The sequence below is a fragment of the Rhinopithecus bieti genome, unplaced genomic scaffold (assembly GCF_001698545.2).
Source record: "Rhinopithecus bieti isolate Rb0 unplaced genomic scaffold, ASM169854v2 scaffold_59063, whole genome shotgun sequence".
NCBI classification, from domain to species: domain Eukaryota; kingdom Metazoa; phylum Chordata; class Mammalia; order Primates; family Cercopithecidae; genus Rhinopithecus; species Rhinopithecus bieti.
The window spans coordinates 1-21,021 of NW_016822460.1; the positions used below are offsets into that span (position 1 = coordinate 1).

At 49.6% G+C, this 21,021-nt stretch overlaps 1 protein-coding gene across 26 annotated transcripts in view; it reads right to left on the reverse strand.

The window, feature by feature from the left end:
- Positions 1-1,358: 1,358 nt before the first annotated feature.
- STRC (stereocilin) overlaps positions 1,359-21,021 on the reverse strand; it is a 33,913-nt gene continuing 14,250 nt past the window's right edge. For 8 of the 26 annotated variants that reach the window (XM_017860934.1, XM_017860944.1, XM_017860942.1 and 5 more), the window contains 23 exons: positions 17,208-17,304; positions 16,120-16,905; positions 16,007-16,058; positions 13,991-15,245; positions 12,968-13,030; positions 12,767-12,871; positions 12,456-12,622; positions 11,642-11,828; positions 11,392-11,507; positions 10,982-11,114; positions 10,443-10,625; positions 10,101-10,139; positions 9,750-9,917; positions 9,521-9,586; positions 8,916-9,044; positions 7,919-7,977; positions 6,734-6,857; positions 6,517-6,629; positions 3,628-3,763; positions 3,017-3,213; positions 2,728-2,860; positions 2,363-2,519; positions 1,359-1,774 (listed from right to left, as the gene is read on the reverse strand). In XM_017860934.1, coding sequence (XP_017716423.1) covers positions 1,551-1,774; positions 2,363-2,519; positions 2,728-2,860; positions 3,017-3,213; positions 3,628-3,763; positions 6,517-6,629; positions 6,734-6,857; positions 7,919-7,977; positions 8,916-9,044; positions 9,521-9,586; positions 9,750-9,917; positions 10,101-10,139; positions 10,443-10,625; positions 10,982-11,114; positions 11,392-11,507; positions 11,642-11,828; positions 12,456-12,622; positions 12,767-12,871; positions 12,968-13,030; positions 13,991-15,245; positions 16,007-16,058; positions 16,120-16,905; positions 17,208-17,304 — 4,689 coding nt within the window. In that variant the 3' untranslated portion in view covers positions 1,359-1,550. The other 18 variants (XM_017860951.1, XM_017860954.1, XM_017860952.1 and 15 more) reach the window with 15 other exon arrangements.

Below are 21,021 nucleotides of genomic sequence, written 5' to 3' on the forward strand. Positions count from 1 at the left end.
GTCAAATGAGACAGTTGCCTTACAGTTCCTCTGATTAACGTGTTTTGAAAGAAATTACAGTCAGTGGAAAAGAAGAGCAAACTAACTCTAGTCCATGAGTTCTATACTTTTATGTGCCTCAGACACAGAGATACTTACTAAAACACAGATACCTGAGGCCCAGCACAGTGGCTCACAGCTGTAATCTCAGCACTTTGGAAGGCTGAGGTGGGAGGACTGCTTGAGTCCAGGAGTTCAAGACCATCCTGGGCAACATAGCGAAACCCCATCTCTACCAAAAATACAAAAGTTAGCCAGGTATGGTGGCATGCACCTGTAGTCCCAGCTACTTGAGAGGCTGAGGCAGGAGGATCGCTTGAGCCCAGGATATAGAGGTTACAGTGAGCCAAGATCACACCACTGCACTCCAGCCTGGGTGCTGGGTGACAGAGTGAGACTCTGTCTCAAAAAAAAAAAAAAAAAAGGCAGATGCAGATGTCTGGACTCCTTCCCCCAGAGGCTTATTATTTTATTTATGAGACAGGGTCTTGTTTTGACACCCAGGCTGGAGTGCAGTGGTGCGATTTTGGCTCATTGCATCCTCCACCTCCTGGGCTCAGAGGATTCTCCTACCCCAGCCTCCCGAGGAGATGGGATTACAGGCATGCGCCACCATACCCAGATAATTTTTTTTCTATTTTTAGTGGAGACAGGATTTCACCATGTTGCCCAGTCTGGTCTCAAACCCCTGGGCTCAAGCACTCCACCTGCCTCTGCCTCCCAAAGTGCTGGGATTACAGGCATGAGCCACTGCGTCCAGCCTCCTCAGAGGTTTTTATTAAGTCAGTGTAGCATGGTAATCCGGCACTGGCATTGTTCCTGTGCTCCGTTCAGCAGTACATACACATAAAAACATGGGAATGATACAAAGATTAGCATGGCACCTGCGCAAGGATAACACGCAAATTCATGAAGCATGCCATTATTATTATTAATATTATTATTATTTTATTTCTTTTTCTTTTTATTTTTTTTTCAAGGTGGAGTCTCGCCCTGTCGCCCAGGATGGAGTGTATTGCTTGACCTCGCCTCACTGCAAGCTCCACCTCCCGGGTTCACGCCATTCTCCTGCCTCAGCCTCCCAAGTAGCTGGGCTACAGGCGCCCGCCACCACGCTTGGCTAACTTTTTTGTATTTTTAGTGGAGATGGGGTTTCACCGTTTTAGACATCATGGTCTCGATCTCCTGATCTCCTGACCTCATTATCCACCCACCTCAGCCTCCCAAAGTGCTGGGATTACAGGCATGAGCTACCGCACCTGGCCGAAGCATGCCATTATTTTTTTAAGAAAGAAAGAAGAAAAGAATAAAGAAAAAAATCTGTTCCCTTGATGATTCTGATACACATTAAAATTTGGTAACCACTGCTTTAGTCCCTCTATTCATTATACTAGCTCTCTTTCCTCAATATTTATCCCCACTCACCTCCAACTTGTGACCCAAATCTTCTAACTCTTATCTCCTGCTTCCCCCACCTCTGATCCAACTCTCCATTCTCTTTGTGTCCTACATCACACCCAAACAGCTTCCTCATGGCCATCCCCAGTAGACTCTCCATCACTAACCTGTTTTGCTTTGCCCATGGCTGCCCGCAGTTCCTCAGGCCCAAGTCCTGGGTCCCCTGCAAATAGTGTCAGGCAGTCCTCAAAGTCTGAGAGCTCCATCTCTGCAATCTGGGCTGCAGACCAGGCTGCTGGGAATGTCCCTCGTACATCTGCACAATTTGGCACAGGTTCTGAAGGGGGAAGGCAGGGTCAGGAGGTCAGTATGGTAATAAAATATGCCCAGAGATATCTGTAGATGGAATGACTCTTCCAACCTTTGGAGGATGGAGCACTGTGGGAAGTAGGGACCAAAGGATTATTACAGGGTAAGATGTATAGGGCTTAGAAGATAATAGAACAAGAAGTGACTGGAGATGCCAAGTCCCTTGTTTTATAGATGAAAGACTGAGGATGTTGGTCAGGGATTTAATGGCAGAGCTGAATTTGAACCCAGCTCTTGAGCCTCACAATGTCTCCTTCAAAGCTGCTAGGGATCTCCCCAGCAGAGAGCTCCACACTTAGCTGAGCTACAGCTTTGTCAGCTGTTTAAAGAGAGAAGACAGCAGGAAAATGGAAACTCTGGGCTAAAAGAAAACTTAATAGTTTACAAACTCCCAAAGCTATAGAATTCTAGAACTAGAAGAGATCTGAAGATCATCCCTCTAACCTCTTCTTTATAATTAGAAAACCCAGTCCCAGAGAAAAGCATATGCAGAACCCAAACTATTTGATACTCCCTGTACATCCTGCTGGACATATGAGTATTTGGGTAGTTTCACCTGGAAGATCCTCAGCAGCTGGTCGCACCAGCCCTGCTACCAGGGCTGCTTTCTTCGCAGCCAGCTGTGGCCCCCTACACAGCTGTCCAACTGTGCTCTGCTCCCAGCTCTGCTGCTTTTCTAGAAGCCGCTCCAGGGTCTCTGGACCCAAGGCCTCCTGCATGAGAAGGTAGAAGGAGAGTGGGGAGATCTGGACAGATCAGGGCCTGCTGCTGTAGCTATAATTCCAAAGTCCTGTCTCTGTTTCGCAGTCTCCCCCCAGATCTAGGCTTCATATCCTTTGCCCTCTTTGGCCATGGGTCCTCATAACCAGCTCACCAGTCCCCTCTATGCATTTACTCCCTTCCCTTCTTCCTTCATCTCACCCTGGGGATCAAGGAAATTGCCTCAGTAGACAGAGTGAATACTAGGCGTCCAGCTTGCTCTACTTCATCCTGGCTCCACAACTCTGGTTTCCTGGGGACAGGAAGAAAATCGGGGGCTGGGGAGCTGAGGGAACTGTGAGGAAAAGGAGGGGGAAAAGAGGACATGCTCAGATTTGGGACACAGGGCTCCAAGGGACCTTAAGAATATAGAACAGGCTGCCACTGATGATGGTGGTTGAAGGATTGGGTACAGAATGAGTTAGAATCTGAAGTTCTCGAAGGTCCATACCCAAGAACAGACTCCTGCAATAGCAGCCATCCCAGCTCTGTGGCAAATGTCTCTCCTAGGCAGAAACCCTGCAGCTGACTGAGATGGGACAGCAGGATCTGTAGGGGGATCTGTCGTGTGCTCTCTATCCCCAGGAATCCAACCAAAGGGCCTAAGGTCTCCAGCACTTCCCCTGAGAGTGGAGTCTCCTTTGGAGCCTGGAGAAGAGCATCAGAACATGGACAATGCAATTCTGACTCAGAGTACCAGAAACCTTGATCAAGACACCAAGCCCCTTGACCTTCTCTCCTGCTCCCAACTCAGCACCCTGTGATGCTTACTACTTTTGTTCACTTTCTTAAGCAATGAGCCCACATAGGAGCAGGCAGAAAGTCTGAGAGGTGGACTCTAAGAGATTTCTCGGACTCCAAGAGGTTTGGACAAGTAGCATGAAGCATATTATCAAGGAAAGGAAGCCAGAGGCAAAACAGGGGCCAGGGCCTTGAAGACAGGAACCTGTTCGGCAGCAGGAAAGCAAGAAGTAGAGGGTTGGGGGACAGTCAGAGAGCATTGTCTGAGGAGCAAGAATTGCCCAGGGCAGCAAATCTGAGTCTGGTAGGGTGGACTCTTACCAGGTTTTGTAGTGCCCTCTCTGCCAGGGCTGCCTGGTGGAGTGGGGTCAGTGCCAGCAGCTGCTCTGGAGCTCTCTGCACCAGCTCCACCACCAACATAATGGATTCATTGGATAGTCTGTCCATCAACTGGATTCTATTATAGCAATTTGACAACAACAGCATTCAGCTGGAACTGGGCCAATTCGAGAAGGGACCACAGAACCCCACAGTCCCCAGCTAAGATGTGACCCCAGGCCAAACTTAGTGAAGCTGGACAGGAACTGATAGTAAACAGCTCCAGGGCCAATTCCCACCATCAAGCTTGAATAGGGGAGAAAAAGGGAGTGACATATTTCTAGTCTTCCTAAAAAAAAATAACAAACAATCCTACCTGATCTAATGGACTCAAAACCTCGAAATATTAAGTACCATTAACATTTCCCCATTTCATAGATTAAAAAACTGAGGTTCACAGAGGTCAAATGTTGAGGTCTCTCACTCCCAATTCCCATTTTTTTCCACAGGGCCACCCTTCCTCTACTTGTGAAGAGGTCTCATCTTCTTTGTATGTGCTACACAGTTTACAAAGTTCTTTGAGGTGTTATCTCATTTGATCCCACAAGACCTGGCCTCACTCCATCACCCAGGCCGGAGCACAGTGGTGCTGCGATCTCAGCTCGCTGCAACATCCACCTCCCAGGTTCAAGCAATTCTCGTGCCTCAGCCTCCCGAATAGCTGGAATTACAGGCACGCGCCACCATGCCCAGCTAACTTTTGTATTTTTTGTAGAGATGGCATTTTGCCATGTTGGCCAGTCTGGTCTTGAACCCCTGATCTCAGTGATCCACCCACCTTGGCCTCCCAAAGTGCTGGGATTATAGGTATGAGCCACTGCACCTGGAGAAAATAGGTGTTTCTTTTATCCCTCTTTCACAAATGAGGAACTCAAGTTTTTTGATGCATTGTCCAGGACCTTCCACCTCATCTATAACCTTGGAATTTTAAATTATCTCACAGAACCCATATATTTAAACAGATTTGAATGGCATTTAAAAAAGTAAAAACAGGCCGGGCACGGTGGCTCAAGCCTGTAATCCCAGCACTTTGGGAGGCCGAGACGGAGGGATCACGAGGTCAGGAGATCCAGACCATCCTGGCTAACACAGTGAAACCCCGTCTCTACTAAAAATTACAAAAAACTAGCCGGGCGAGGTGGCGGGCGTCTGTAGTCCCAGCTACTCAAGAGGCTGAGGCAGGAGAATGGCGTGAACCTGGGAGGCAGAGCTTGCAGTGAGCCGAGATCGCGCCACTGTACTCCAGCCTGGGTGACAAAGCGAGACTCCGTCTCAAAAAAAAAAAAAAAAAAAAAAAAAACTGGCTGGACGCGGTGGCTCAAGCCTGTAATCCCAGCACTTTGTGAGGCCAAGGCAGGCAGATCACGAGGTCAGGAGTTAGAGACAAGCCTGACCAACATGGTGAAATCCCGTATCTACTGAAAATGCAAAAATTAGCTGGGTGTGGTGGCACACGCCTGTAATCCCAGCTACTCAGGAGGCTGAGGCAGGAGAATTGCTTGAACCCGGCAGGTGGAGATTGCAGTGAGCTGAGATGGCACCATTGCACTCAAGCGGGTGACAGAGCGAGACTCCGTCTCAAAAACATAAATAAATAAATAAATAAATCCCTTTTGCCCAGAAATCAGAGGTGATAGCCTGTACCATACCTAGGATTGCCAATTCTGGAACTGGGCTAAGTCATACAAGAGCTAAAATATGTGGAAACGCCTATAAAAATGTAAAAAGGTTGGGAAGTCGAGGTGGGCAGATCACTTGAAGTCAGGAGTTCAAGACCAGCCTAGCCAACATGGTGAAAGCTCATCCCTATAAAAAATACAAAAATTAGCCTGGCATGGCGGTGCACACCTATAGTCCCAGCTACTCGGGAGACTGAGGCAGGAGAATTGCTTGAACCTGGAAGATGGAGGTTGCAGTGAGCCGAGATGACGTCACTGCACTCCAGCCTTGGTGACAGAGCAAAACTCTGTCTCAAAAAAACAAAACAAAACAAAACAAAAAGAAAGAATGAAGTCAACTACTTTTACTCCATTTCATCTCCATATTCCCCAGCAAGACTGTAACACCAGCATTTTCCTATTCTGACTTACAGTGCAGATGGCAATGGGGTGGTGGTAGGGGTAAAATGAGAAAAGTAGCATACGAGTAAGATACTAATAAACTTCTCTATCGGTAGGGAGGAGCCTTGGGTTCCTATAGCCTTTTCTTCCCACAACCTATATATGAACGTGCTCTACAACATTCCTACCATAGGGCCATCTGACCTAGGCTTAAACAGCTCCAAGGACCAGGAACTCACTACCTTAGTTTTTCTTATACTATGTAAAAATCTGATCTCCATTAACTACTCTTAGTCTTGCCCAATGGGGCCAATCGTAAATATGAGAATCTAATTTCTACTTGATAGCCCCTCAGGTATTTGAAGGCATTTATCACATTTTTCATACATTTTCTCTCGATCTACTCCTCTGAACGCACTAAGAACACAGTGCCCTGAGCAAACTACAATCCTCTGGGGCAGCATTGGAGCATTGCCTCCCTCACTTCAGACCCTATATCTCAATCTCAATTAATGTGGACTAGGTTATTGTAAGATTACTCAGCAGGCCTCAATACAGTGTTGCCACCCTCAGCTGCCCCATGCTGGAGCATATTCTGGGAATCAGTCAATACATAGGGCAACTTTGAATAAAATCCTCTGCTTTGGGCTGTAAGTGATGTCAGGGAACTACCAGACAGAAAAACCGCCTCCTCTAGGGCAATCCCTAAGGGCAGATCTTCACCCCAGATTGAGCTTTCTGAGGGGCCAATATTTCTAGCTGCAGTACTTACGGTAAGTCCAGGAGTAGCTTGCTATCCAGCCCATTCAGTTCTGGCCCTAGAGTTGTCCATTCTGGTTCTGGCATTGCCATCCTCCGCTGTAGCTCTGCCCAGATACAGGCCCTCTGTAGGGAAGCAGGGTGAGGCCAGAGCAGAACATATGAGCTGGCTTCTATATCTAGGGTCCCAGCCTCCCTGCTCCTACTAATGTCCAGGCACCCCCTCTCACCAGGCTCCCTCGAACTCTAGTGGGCAGCTGATAGATCATGTGCACCACTTCAAGGAAGTCTACCATGGAGTTGATCTGCTGCAGAAACTCACAGGACATGCCCCCTGCCAGGGTGCCCAGAGCCCTGTGGGTGTGTGAGTCGGGAGATGCTCATTCAACACATACAACAGCCTGTTTGCTACTTGATATCAGTACTCTAAACACAAGTTCATTCACGGCAATTTATGGTTTGAGAAATGTTTTACATAGATATTCTCATCAACTCCCCATAACATCACTGCTGTTTATCAGAGAAGAAAATAAGGATTTACAGAGGTCAGGTGACATTCCCAACATCATTCTACTAGAAAGGTGGTAAACTGAAACTAGAGCCATGTCTTAGATTCTGAAGCCCTTGGGAGGCCGAGGTGGGTGGATCACCTGAGGTCAGGAGTTTGAGACCAGCCTGGCCAAAATGGTGAAACCCCATCTCTACAAAAATACAAAAATTAGCTGGGCATGGTGGCACGCGCCTGTAATCCCAGCTACCCCAGAGGCTGAGACAGGAGAATCGCTTGAACCTGGGAGGCAGAGGTTGCAGTGAGACGAAATCGCACCACTGCACTCCAGCCTGGGCAACAGAGCAAGACTCTGTCTTGGAAAAAAAAAAAAAAAGATTCTGAAGTCCATTGTTCTTTTACTGTGGTTGTAAGTAAAGTGATACCCTCTTATTCCTATTTATTCTTGCTTGGACGGTGCCTCTGAAGTCACCCTGAAATAAACTAATAGTAGCAAATGCCTACTGGGAGTTTACAATGGACCAGGAACTGTGTTACACACCTCACATGACTTACCTCATTTGATCTTCACAATAACTACCTATGAGGCTGGTGCCATTGTAATTCTCATTTAAAGAAAGGAAAACTGACACAGGGAGGTTAAATGACTTGCCCAAGGGCACAAGTAGGTGACAGGACTGGAACCTGAATCCAGGTTTTCTGAGTCCTTTGGCTCTAGTCAGGATAGGTATGGCACTGTGGAAGGACAGGAGGGCAAAGGGAGGAGCTAGGAGAACGTCCATGAGGCAGGGACTATGCACCATTCATCCCTATACCCCCATTTCATATCACATGGTGCCTGGCGCATAGTAAGCACTCAAAAAAATGTTGGTCGAATTCAGTGCACTGCTCAACACAAGTTACTCACTGTAGATTCCTGAGGGTCAGGTTGGTGGGTACTTGCATCTTCTTCCAGAGAAACTGTGCCTACAAAAGAAAGAAAGAGGAGCCACTTCCTAGAAGAGACACTGTCCAAGGATACTCCCTAGAGTAGAGAGGCAGGACTGCCTTGGACCCAGTCCTGCCTCTTCACTCTGTAGGATGCAGCAGCCTCTGACTTTCCCAGATGCCCACTCTTCTCTTAGAGAGTGAGAAAGAAATGAAAGAAAAGGGAAGGAGAAAGAAAAAGAAAAGCAAGTCAAATTATAAGGGATTCTAAGGGGCTGGGTGCAGTGACTCAGGTCTGTAATCCCAACACTTTGGGAGGCCAAGGCAGGAGGATTGCTTGAGGCCAGGAATTCAAGACCAATCTGGATAGCATAGTACCTTAACATAGTGTCTCCACAAAAATTTTAAAAATTGGCCGGGCGTGGTGGCTCACACCTGGAATGCCAGCACTTTGGGAGACCAAGGCAGGCAGATCACAAGGTCAGGAGTTCGAGACCAGCCTGACCAATATGGTGAAACCCCCCCCATCTCCACAAAAAAAAAAAAATTAGCCAGGCACGGTGGCGGGCATCTGTAGTCCTAGCTACTCGGGAGGCTGAGGCAGGAGAATCACTTGAACCCAGGAGACAGAGGTTGCAGTGAGCCGAGATCGCACCACTGCACTCCAGCCTGGGCAACAGAGCAAGACTCCATCTTAAAAAAAAATTTTTTTAAATTAGCCAGGCATGGTGGTAACCACCTGTAGTCCTAGCTATTCAGGAGGCTGAGGCAGAAAGATTGCATGAGCTCAGGAGTTTGAGGCTACAGCAAACTCTGATCATGCCACTGCACTTCAGCCTGGGCAACAGAGTGAGACTCTGTCTCAATCAATCAATAAAGGATACTAGCGATAAGCTGACCAAATAGGGCTGAGATACGGGTAAAGAAGGTAGACTACATTGAGGGAAGGAGTTCTAAAATTAAATGGGGAGAATTACCTGCTGCTCAGACCAGGGCAGCTCCCGGTAGTGTCTTCGGTTTGCCAGAAGAGCCAAGGAATCCAGTTGTAGCAGCTTTAATGGGAGCAGGGGAAGCAGGCAGTCTGGCCAGGTGGTGGGAACAGGCTGCTGGCAGCAATGGGTATAGCAGTGTAGTGATAGGTGAGACTCTGGACTTGGCACTCAGAGAAAAGAAACCATGGGGTTGGAAAGGGACCAAAGGTGGGACAGAAGTGGAATGGCATTTGCCACTGTAGCAATAAACGCCTAAGAGCCTCAGACGGCTGGCTGCCGTGGTCAGGTGTTGCTGCTAGTTAGGCACCAGGCAAACAAAGTCCCTTAGCTTCTCTGAGCCTTGATCTTTTCAGTTGAAAGCAGGGTGGGTGGCTTGGAAGATTTCTCAGGCCCTCGCAGCTTTGACATTAGTCTAGGACAATGTGGGTGGATCATGCTGTCCTGCATCCAGAACTGGGGAGGACGGCTAATGGGTACAGAGCTAACCAGAACTCTCAGGGCCACTGCAGGGTAGTGGGGGAGGCAGCACCAGCCATATGAAACTGCCCCAAAATGGGGAGAGGAACTCAGCTGGGAGATCTCACACTTACCTGACTAGGGATACACACAGCTGGACCAGCACCTTTTGTACCCATATTTTTAACGCCATCTTTAACCTGCATGAGAATTGGTTGTGTGTGTGTGTGTGTGTGTGTGTGTGTGTGTGTGTTTAAGTGGGGAGGTATGAAAGGCCTTCCGTGGCCTCAGGGGAGATGCCTTCCTCCCAACCAGAGAGAGCCCGTATCCCTGATTGTCTCATCCTCCTTGCTACTCTCATACCCGAAAGGTCTGCAGTAGTGCTGCGGTCTGGCAGGCTGAGAGGCGTGACAGTTCAGGGGCCAGGCAGGAACAAGCCCCAACCAGGACTCGCCTAGGGATGGCCTGGAGTGTCTGGGGGCTGAGGCCAGGCAGCAGAAGATGCAAGGAGCAGAGTTCCTCCAGGGATAGCTGAGGAGCAAGAGAGACAAGAGGCCTGAAGAGGAAGGGAAGGGTGGTGGGGAAGACAACAATCACAATGCAGCAAGGCAATAAGTATGAGGGGAGTGGAGAGAGAGGAGGAGCAGATGCAGAAGCCAGGGAAAAGGGGGATAGAGACCTCCCGCGAGAGGCTGAGAGGTTGCTGCTACTCACATCATGCCTAGGAAGGAGCCGTCCAAGCAGCAGGACAGCCTGTGTTGGGATGGGACCAAAAACAACAGCTCTCAGGACCCAGCAGCCAGGTCCTAAGTGGGTTCCTAAGGCAAACCCTCCAAAACTTCCCGCTCCCTCTTAAACATCCCCAGTAACCATCCTCAGTGACTCAGGTCCCTTCTTGATCTGAGGAAAGAGAACGAAGTTGTCCTCGTATGGACAGAGTTTACCTCTACTGTTCACCTGGGGAAAGGAGGGGCTGCTTTTATTCCTGAATGGGATTCTCTTGACAGGGCTCAAGCAGGGATAGAGGGTGCATGCCAGGGAGTGAGAGAGGCAAACCTGAGCAGGTGTAACACTAGCTCCCTGCAGGACAGGAAGCATGGCTCTAAGCTGGGGCTCTGACAGCTCCTGCAGGAAGCGGAGGCCCAGCTGAGGGAAGAGAGGGGCCCAGACCCGCAGCTCCCGGGGGCTCAGCACCGCTCCTCCAGATGAGCGCAATACCCCCAGAAGTTCATATGCCACCTGTAACCAAAGAAGGTTTAGGTCTGCAGAGAAAAGACAGATGAACCTTGAACTTCCTCTCTAATCCCACATCTGAATTTCCCAGGGCTTGGGCTAGGGTTTGGAACTAGGGATTGGACTGGAGTAGATTAGGTTCAAAATGGCAACGGGTATGTTTGGGGTGCCACAGACCAGATAGGGAAGGGCCAGGAAGAGGTGGTAACAGGTAAGAATGGCCATGGAGTAAGGAATGGAGGTTGTTGCAAAAGCGGGATGGGGGTCTGGCACCACTGTGCTCAAGTTGACACAATGGGAAAGCCATCCACACAGACCCAGGGGAAGCCTAGAGTCTTCGAGGCTTGGGCTGAGGGGCTCACCCGTCCTTCCGGGCTGAGGGTCCCGTTGGCTGCACATTCCAGCAGCCCCCGTTCTACTGGCCCCATCGGATCACTCAGGGGCACTAGGCTCTGCAGCTCCTCAGGGCTCAGGAAACAGGCGAGGGGCCCAAGCCTGAGGAGGGCATGAAGCTGACCTTTGTGTGGTCCCTGAGACTAGCACTAAGGCAGGCCTGGCAGCAGACAGTGTGGGTACATACACTGGGCACTCTGACCACTACACCACTACACAGGGGCACCATCTATAGACCTCTCCTGGAACTCTGCGCTGCCTGGGGCCACTGCCTACTCCCTTGCCCCTTTCTTCCTAGAACACCTACCCACCATGACACCTGTACCTTCCTCTCTCTACTTCTTCCACTTTGGCCTTGGTTACTGATCCCACAACTCACCTGCGTACCTGCTCCTCACCATCCTGGACACTCTGGTTTACCAGACTGCGCAGCACATGGCGGGCATGCCCTGGCCCCAGACCTGCTGCTGGCCAGCTATCCTCCAGGGCCTGGATCTGAGATGGGGAAGGTTAGCTCGCACTGGGGTCACTGTGGAGTTCTTGCAGGGAGGGGCCACTGAGAGACACGCCATTGACTCTCGTCCCCACTAGCAGATGGGCCAGTAAAATAAAGAAGATGATTCTCATACCTGGTGAGGGCTGAGCTGCAGAAAGTTCTCCAGAGGGAGGTGGGGGAGGAGGGGCAGCACTGCCCACAGCAGCTCCTGGGGCCAGGCAGGCACTTCCCCAAACAGTTCAGGGGCCAGTAGACGCTTTGCCAGAGCCTCCTTCTGTTCAGGCCTCATTCCTGGGCCGTAATCCCGGATGGCAGCCAGGCTATGAGGAGTAATGGGTCTTAACCCTTTGTCTTCTTCCAAACTGTTTTCCCCTGACCCTCTGTAGCCCTGCTGTCTAGATAGGAAGGAGACTCTCCCTTTTTTGTTTTGTTTTGTTTTTTTGTTTTTAAAATGAAGTCTCTGTTGCCCAGGCTGGAGTGCAGTGGCGCAATCTTGGCTCACTGCAACCTCTGCCTCCCAGGTTCAAGTTATCCTCCTGCCTCAGCCTCCCAAGTAGCTGGGACTACAGGCACCCACCACCAAGCCTGGCTAATTTTTGTATTTTAGTAGAGACAGGGTTTCACCATATTGGCCAGAGAACTCCTGAACTAGTGATCTGCCTGTCTCCGCCTCCCAGAGTACTGGGATTACAGGTGTGAGCCACCACGCCCGGCCTCTCCCTGGTTTTATAGAGAGGACCTCTCTGATCCTTTTGTAGTTCATTAGCATCATGACTGGGTTTTCACACTCAGGTATGAGATGTGCCTCTCTCAAACCTTGTTACGATGTTGGCACATTACCTATCTGGCATGAAAGAAAAAAACAGGAGCTCCGGAAGGAGCTGCTCCAGCTGGATGGGGTTGGCCTGACCCTGACAGGAGCAGGAGGAGTGGTGCAGGAACCTTACACACTGTCGTTGACTAACAGGGATGGTGGGAAGCGCATCAGGTCAGAGACAGCCAAGAAAGGGATGAGTGGTGACAGGTCAATGAAGAGCTGGGAGGTGAGGCGCGGGTACCGCTGGAGCAGCAGGGCTGTCAGGCGACCCAGGGCCTGCTCCTCAGATGGTGGTACCTGTGGGGGCACAGGAATGGATTCTGCCTCTGGAGATGCTCAGTATCCCTGCCATTTCCTCTCTGGAGTTCCTCCTCCCACTAAGGCAAGCCCTCTGAACACAAGGCTCCAGGTGCCCTTGCTCCCCTCTTTCTCTATGCTTACCTGCAGCTTCCCCTGCAGCATGAGTGTCAGGAAGCCCTGTGCAGCCTCCCTCTCTGCCGAAAGCACCAGCTGCTGGAGGTTTTCTGGGGGCATATGCAGGTATGCCTGTGAATAGGAGGTCATGGTGGGTATGGCCTCACAGGGCAGGGACCTCTGGCCATGGCTGTCACCCAGCCCACCCATGGGCCCTCCACCTGTTACCTGCACTAGAATCTGCAGAGCCCAAACACTCTTTTCCCTCTGGAGCAGATCCCACAGCACAGGCTGGTGGGAAGAAAGACAATATGCCAACAGAGCTGTCTTCTCTGCCTCTCCTGCAGCTCCCCCAGGCTTTCCAACTCCACTTGCTGGGATGCTTGTCCTTCATCTCAACTGTGATTCTTCAGATATTAAGCTCTTTTAGGTCCAGGATCATATCTCTAATTTCTCTTGTACCCTCTCCCATGCCAGGTCCATAGTTGGATCAATTAATACCTGCAGACCTGAACCAAATACTATGAGACTATCTAATTCCATTTTACTGGGCCCAGGGCTTGAAAAATGGAGCCCCAAAATGGAGTAAGGAATCTTTATATATCCTACAGAACCTACCCAGTAAAGTGCCTGGCATATAATAGGCACTCAGTGAATGAATTATGGTGTTTAACATATTCCCACCCTTCCATGCAACAGAGTAAAAACTGAAGCCCAGAAAAACTAAATTAAATTGCTTGCCTAAGATCACACTAATGTGTGGCACAGTTGAACCTAGAACCAAAGTTTTCTGATTGGTAGTGTCCCTGAATCTTTCTCATTCCTGCCTTATCTTCCTGTATTCTGCCAGCCTCCAATTCTCACTCTCTAGGAAAAAAATCAAGAGTCCTCTAACTTGATCCTTTTTCTTTCTGGTGCAGAAAGCGGGAGAGTCAAAGAGCCCCAAAGAATAACAAGGTAATATTTATTGCACATTTGTGTATCATGCACTGTGCTAAGCCCACAGCAGGTATTATCTCATATACCAGTATCATCCCTAGTTTATAAATGAGACGAGAAAAATATTGCTCAGAGAAGTTAAATAACTCATTTAAGGCTGGTCACAGAACTAAGATATGAATCCAAGCCTGTCTGACTCCAGAGCTGTGTGCTTCAACTACTACCCCACACTACAGCCTCTGAGTACACGAGGAATTCCCCTGGAGGGCCTTCTCACTGTTCTAGGAGCTTTCCCTCTGGCAGAGCACTCACACTAAAGCAGGCCAGCAGCTCCATCTTGCTTATACCAGAGCTGGGGTTGACAGTGGGTTCAAAGCCTGGTGGGGTTGGCTGCTCCTCCTGTTCCAGGTATTCCCCAATCGTCCGTAGCACACTGCGCCGGCCCTCTGGGCGAAAGGCATCCCAGAAGGAGCAGTTGTCTGGGAGACTGGAGAGCAGTAGGGCCCGACCCAGCATCCCCTGGGCCTCAGTGCCCCCAGCCCCTGGACCCAAGAGGAAGGTCAGCAGGCGGAGGAGATAGTGTAGGCGTGTGGGGTGAGCAAGGGCTGCCACAGAGGACTGACAGCGTGGCAACTGGGATAGCATGCCAAGGAGGAAGGGGCCAGGGGTCAGACAGAGTGGGGATGGTCCCAGTGGTGGCAGAGAGGGCAGAAGGGGGCCCAGCAGCCCTTCTAGGAAGCAAGTGTCATTGCCCCCACGACTTATCCTGCACTGGCCTGCTAGCCAAGGCCAGAAGGGCACCAGGGCATCATACATGGTGTCATTGGCACAGACCATCACCAGGAAGCTGCCCCCATCTGGGCAGCGTTCCCCACAGGGTCCAATGTGGCAGGGTGGGGAAGCAGTGACATCTGGGGTGGGGCCCTGGCACACATGCTGGACCCAAGCCTGGTTGCTGGGGGGCACAGCCTGTAGACTTGCCTCCCCACACAGTCGCTCAGCCCACAGAGTCTCATTCTCCAAGAAGCAGCCCCAAAAGATGTCTGGGGTGAGGGGAACAGGGGGCAGGCCTTCAGGGCAGCTGGTAGGGGGTGGGAGCAGGCCAGCACAGAGCCGCTTCACCAGGCGGCGGTTGGAGCCAGACAGGGCTGAAAAGGAGAGGTTACTACAGATCGCATTCAAAAACTCATCAGGAAACTGGTCATGACAGGCCTGTAGCCAGCCTTGGGCACCTGGTGCCCATGAGACTGCATACCACACAGCGGTATGGCAGATGGCAGTGGTGCTGGGAGGGGGCTGTGGAGTGACAGGCTTGGTGTGTTGGCAGAGCAAGTGGATGGAGAAGTTGGAAATGCTGTAGGGTGGTGCTGGGCCTGAGTGGTTCTCACAGAGGGCCTCCACAGTGATGGCTCGCCGTTGGCGTGGGCTGATGTGGGCTGAGGGCTGAGAAGCTCTGGGCAGAGGCACACCTGTGCTCAGGCAGTGAAGGAGGGCAGGGGGTGGGGGTGGTGATCCAGACAGAAAGCCCAGCGCCTGGACATCCCAGGAAAGGTTGTGCCGGACGCCCCTGGGTGCAGAGGAAGGAGCAGGCAGGATCTGGTCAGTTCACATTTCCTTTGGCTGAAGATTCTGACCCTGACTCAGAGCCCTCAAGGGGCATGGCAAGCATAGGCTTTTCTACAAGCGAGGTCCCTGAGAGTTTAGGCATTACTGGTTGAAATGCTGCGACAGGGCAAAAAGGAGAGAGCTGCCCCGCCAAGCTCCAAAATCACCTAGGAGAAGCCCCAGTTGGAATTCTTTCTGTCCACCTCGCTCCCTTCTGTCTCCTTTCTTCATATGCTTTTAGATAGCTGAAACACAACCCTCAGCGGGCCTCCTGTTAGGAAATCTGCTCAGCAACTCAATATGTCTAACTATGCTCTGGCACTGTTGTACTGAAGTAGGAAGAGGGTAGAGGAATCCAGCTGTGTCCCTATTTTCCAAATCCCATCTCTACTAGCTAACATTATTAAGCACTATGTGCCAGCACTGTTTTGTTTGCATGCACAGTATCAACTCATTTATGGGGTGCAACAACTCTGTGGTAACTAATATTATCATTCTCATTTTATAAATGGGGAAACTGAGGTATAGAAAGATTATGTAACCTGCCCAAGGTCATATGGCTAGGAAGAGGTGGAGCTGGGACACTAACCCAGACAGTCACACTCCAAAACCACTAAACCACACTCCTCCCATCAGTTTTCCTCTCTAAAGGCTGATGTTGTCAGCTCTCAACCTCCAGATTTTCCAGGCCCAATCCCTCAGAACTGGTCGCCTCTTACTTACCATAAGAGCAGCTGTTGAAGGTTACCTAGGAGGGAAACAGTAAGGAAGAGAACTACCCCAATTTCACTTTCCTTGCCCTGCCACATCCCAGCCCCAGCCCTGGCCACACTCACCTCCCTGGCACTGCCCATTGGCATCAGGCTCTGGCTGCCCCAGAAGGGAAAAGACCTCATCCTGCAGGGAGTGAGTGACACGGAGCAGCCCCTCCTGAAAGGCAGCATACAGTGGGGCCCCCACTGTGCGTAGCAGACCGCCCCAAAGTGCCTCCTCAGAGCCTAGCTCCCCTGTTGGGGTAAGCAAACCCAACAGACCCTGCAAAAAGTGAGGAGCTGTCTCCCTCCCACCAAGGCCTGTGCCATTGGTGGGTTCCACACTGGGCTGCACCTGCACCAGAGCTTGCCAGCGTGTGCCCTCTAACAACAGCAGCAGAGAAGGCAACCAGTCAGCAGCCAGGACACAGTCAGAGGGCCCATTACGGGTACATGGGGGCCGAGTTGGGGTAGGGGGGCCCCCAGGAACTAAGGCTCCCAGCAGCACCTCCACAAGTCCACCCAGCACCCCTGCCTGGTGCACCAGGAAATCTCGGGGAGTCTGCTCCTGTCCCAGCAGTGCCAGCAGATCCCCCAGCAGCCCTAGCATTGGCTCCCAGTCTGGGCTGCCTCTCAGTGTCACTAGAAAATCATGGAGCCGGAGAGCAGGTGGCTGGAGAGGTGGGGGCTCTCCTACTGGTCCTTCCCCGATTCTCCCAGGCTCAAAGGAAGAAGAAATGTTGGCCAGGAATGTAGAGAACTGTGAGCGGCTCAGGGAGCCCTGGGAAGCCTGGTCCAGAGTGGAGAGCAATGACTTCAGGAAGGAGAGACCAGGGCCCAGGGACTGAGGCCCAGTAGGTGCAAGAGTCACTGTAAGGAGAGAAACCAGAGGTCACTAAAGGGGAGGAACATAGATCCCAAACTCAACCCTGCCTCTGAGCACAGTTCCCTACCTGGATCTAAAGATGAGGTGAGGGGATGGTGAGCTAAACCCTTTTCATTGGCCCATAGTAAGTCTTGGCCTGCTTTTCTTAGCCCTCATTTTTTCCTTTTGCATAAGTCTCTGCCTCTCTCCTTTGTCCTTCTATCTAACAGGTTAACCTCCACATTCTTAAAGTCTTTTTCCAGCCACCCTCCTCCTCATCCCCAGTTCTGTTCACTGTTCTTCTCACCTGAAAAGGACAGCAGCAGCAGCAGCAGGGGCCAGAGGCTCCAAGCCATGTTTCCAGGTGAACACTGGTACCAGAGGGGAGTTCTGGCTATTCTCAACTGTGTGGGATAGCCAGGTGAGGGCAGGGCACTGCAGGCAGCCTGAGGCTCCACTGACACTGTAGTGTGGTCTTTCAGGAAACAATATCTGTAACCTGACAGCAGGTTTGTTACCTGAGCACTGAATATCTGATCCTTTGGCTCTGGAGAAGGGTATGCTTCTGTGAGAGGGACCAATGATAGGGGATCCCAGGGGCCCCTGAGAGGAACCCAAGGAGATTGCTTGAGTTAGGAGCCCGTGATGCAGAAAGGAATAGGCAGACATGGAGATGGAGAACTGGAGAACAGGTGTGTAAGGGTGTAATCTGGGGTTCTGCAGAAACATAGAAAACAAAGAGAATAGAAAGTAGCTAAGAAGCAAGTAGGATTTGAGGAAATTGAGGAAGAAAGGATGCCCAGGAGCAAGAAACTGGGCAGCAAGGTATAAACAGATGAGAAATGAAGATGAGGTCTGGTCCAAGGATGGAGAATTCAGGAAGAGGAAAGCTGCTTTCGACTCACTACCCAGAACCACAGAGTGTCAAGAGCTGAGCAGTACCCGAGAGATCACATAGACCAAACTTTTCAACTTATGGATAAGGAAACAGACCCAGAGAAATGTGATTTGCTCATTAGGCCATTCAAATGTTTTGGTTTTCCCTTCCCCCTGGGATCCCTTATTATTTGGTTCTTTCTCTGTGGCCTAAGTGAAAGCCCTATCAAAAACTCTGAGCCGAGAAGAGAGAAACCCGATTAAATCACTACGCACAGGGACTGATCTCCCTACATACAGAACTGCTCATGGAACAGAGAGAGAAAGAGATGTCATTCAAAATAATCTGGTCTGGTCAGGGTTAGAAGTCTTTTTTGTTGTTTTTGGTTTTTTTGGGTTTTTCGTTTTGGTTATTTTGAGATGGACTCTCTGTCGCCCAGGCTGGAGTGCAGTGGGGCTATCTCACCACTGCAACCTCTGCCTCCCAGGTTCAAGCGATTTTCCTGCCTCAGCCTCCCGAGTAGCTGGGATTATAGGTGTGAACCACTACTGCCTAATTTTTGTACTTTTAGTAGAGATGAGGTTTCACCATGTTGACCAGGCAGGTCTTGAACTCCTGACCTCAAGTGATCTGCCCACCTCCTTGGTTCAAGCTATTATCCTGCCTCAGCCTCCCAGGTAGCTGGGGACTACAGGCACGCACCACCACGCGCAGCTAATTTTTGTATTTTTTGGTGGAGACAGGGTTTCACTGTGTTGCCCGGAGACAGGGTTTCACTGTGTTGCCCAAGCTGGTCTTGAACTCCTGACCTCAAGTGATTTGTCCACCTCGGCCGCCCAAAGTGCTGAGATTACAGGCTTGAGCCACCGCCCTAGGCCAGGGTTAGAACTCTTTTCCATTCTCCATTTATATCTCCCCAAAGGCCTTCACTTTACACCAACTCTAAATAGCAACTCAACACTGAAGCTATACCCAAACTTTCATTCTATCCTCCTTTCCCTAGAACCCTTCCCCACTCTCTCCCTCAAATTCACACATGGAACTTCATTATTAATGTGCTTCTGACCTAGAAGATTCACTTAGGATCACGGAGTTTTATTTTTATGTATTTATTTATTTAGAGACAGGGTGTTGGTCTGTGGCCCAGGCTGGAATACTGTGTATGATCCTAGCTCATTGCACCCTCGAACTCCCGGACTCAAGCAGTCCTCCTGCCTCGGCCTCCCAGGATCACAGAAGAGACCTGAGGAATCCTCTGGTAAGAACTTCTCATTTTATAGACAGGGGAATTGAAGCCCAAAGAAATGGAATGACTTAACCCGGGTCACAAAGACAGCTGGGAGCAATGATGGGATTTTCCAAGGCAAATCAAAAGTTGAGATGTGTGAAATGATCTGTTGTGTAATTTTACCCACATTCCCTTTGCCCATCAAGGATACCACATCTAGTCTAGAAAGCAGACAGATGAATCCGAGGGAGAATATGACCCGAGTTCCCAACAGCTTTCCAGTTCCAGCCCATTGTGTAATCCTTCTGAATTTCTGCCCTTCATTCTGTAACAACCCTCTTATAATAAATTCTTTTTCCCTCATAGGGTAGCAAAAAATGAGATGGTCTAGGTTCAAACCCTGGTTCCAACATTTACTGTGTGTCCTGGGGCAGTTTCTAAATCTCTGTTTTTGGTTTTTTGGGTTTTGTTGTTGTGGTTGTTGTTGCTGTTGTTTTCACTGTAAAAGGAAAAAAGTCCTAGTGTAGAGTTTTGTGAGGATTAAATTAGATAATGCATTTAAAGTGCTTAGTGTAATGTCTAGCATTCATTCAACAAAAGATTAAGCACTTATTACATGCCGACACTGGTACAGAATAAACATTCATCAATGTTACTATTTACCTATAATTAGAACTAGCTCAAGATGATTTTTTCTTACTTGAAACCTAAAGGAGTTCTATGAAGACATAAATGATTATCTGGAAGTTTGTATCTTGGTGAAGACCTTCGGAACAAATATGGAACTAGTTGAGTCAACCCAGAGAGAGAAACCAATGAGGATTCCCTCAACTCAGCATGGAAAATTTCCTAGGCAGTCCACAGTTCTGCGGTTCTAAGCCACTGATTAAGCAATTCTTCCTTGTGCTAAGGATTCAACTATTGTCAAACTGAGGGCAAGTGCTTAGGTTATGCAAATATTGCCAGGCTATTTGAGTGTATTTTGTTATTGGTTATTAAATTGATAAAGTTCAACTAAGAGCGAGACAAGTTCCAACCTACAGATGACCAAATGGAAACGGGAGAAACAAACCCAAGCAATTTAAATTACAAGAGTCCAGAACAAGAAATTAATCATATGTCTGGCTAAAATGAAATGGATAAGTACTGGTGATAACTAGAACACTCTTGTGGATCTGCCAGTTGGAATGGACATACTGGGAAGATGCCACAGGAGTTGAGAACTCTGAAACATCCTCACTCCCCAAAACTCCCCACAGGCACTCTCTGCCTGACAAGAACAAATGGCTCCTTTTAAAAAAAAAAAAAAAAAATTGAAACTGAGTCTCACTCTGTCACCCAGGCTGCAGTGCAGTGGTGTCATCTCAGCTCACTGCAACCTCCACCTCCAGGGTTCAAACAATTCTCATGCTTCAGCCTCCTTGAGTAGCTGGGATTACAGGTGTGCGCCACCAAGCCCAGCTGCTTTTTTTGTATTTTTAGTAGAGACAGGGTTTCGCCATGTTGCCCAGACTGGTCTCAAACTCCTGAGCTCAGGCAATTCGCCTGCCTCAGCCTCCCAAGTGCTAGGATTACAGGCATGAGCCACCGCACCCAGCCAGATGCCTCCCTTTGTAAAGTACAATTATTTTTCTCTTTTTTTGTTTTGGCTTTTGTAACTGAAATATTAATTGCTTACTAGATATCTAGGTGTTCCTCATATTTCCCAGATCTCTTGCAGTTAGGTGGGCTCAGGTGATTAGTTCTGTTCAATGGACTGTGGTTGACCAAATAATTTAAGAGCTAGCAAATGAGCCTCCAACAATCTCTTCCCTGTTGAGGCAACCTAGAAACTACATGTTGAGATGGCAGTGTCACAAGGTCAAAATAGCCCAAGGCTCCAAACTACGACAGCATTTACAGTCAGTCTTCGACACTTGTGAGTTCTGTATTAGTGGATTTACCTAGTTATTAAATGTGTTTGTAACCCAAAATCAATACTTACAGTGCTATTGAGGTCATTCACAGACTTGTATT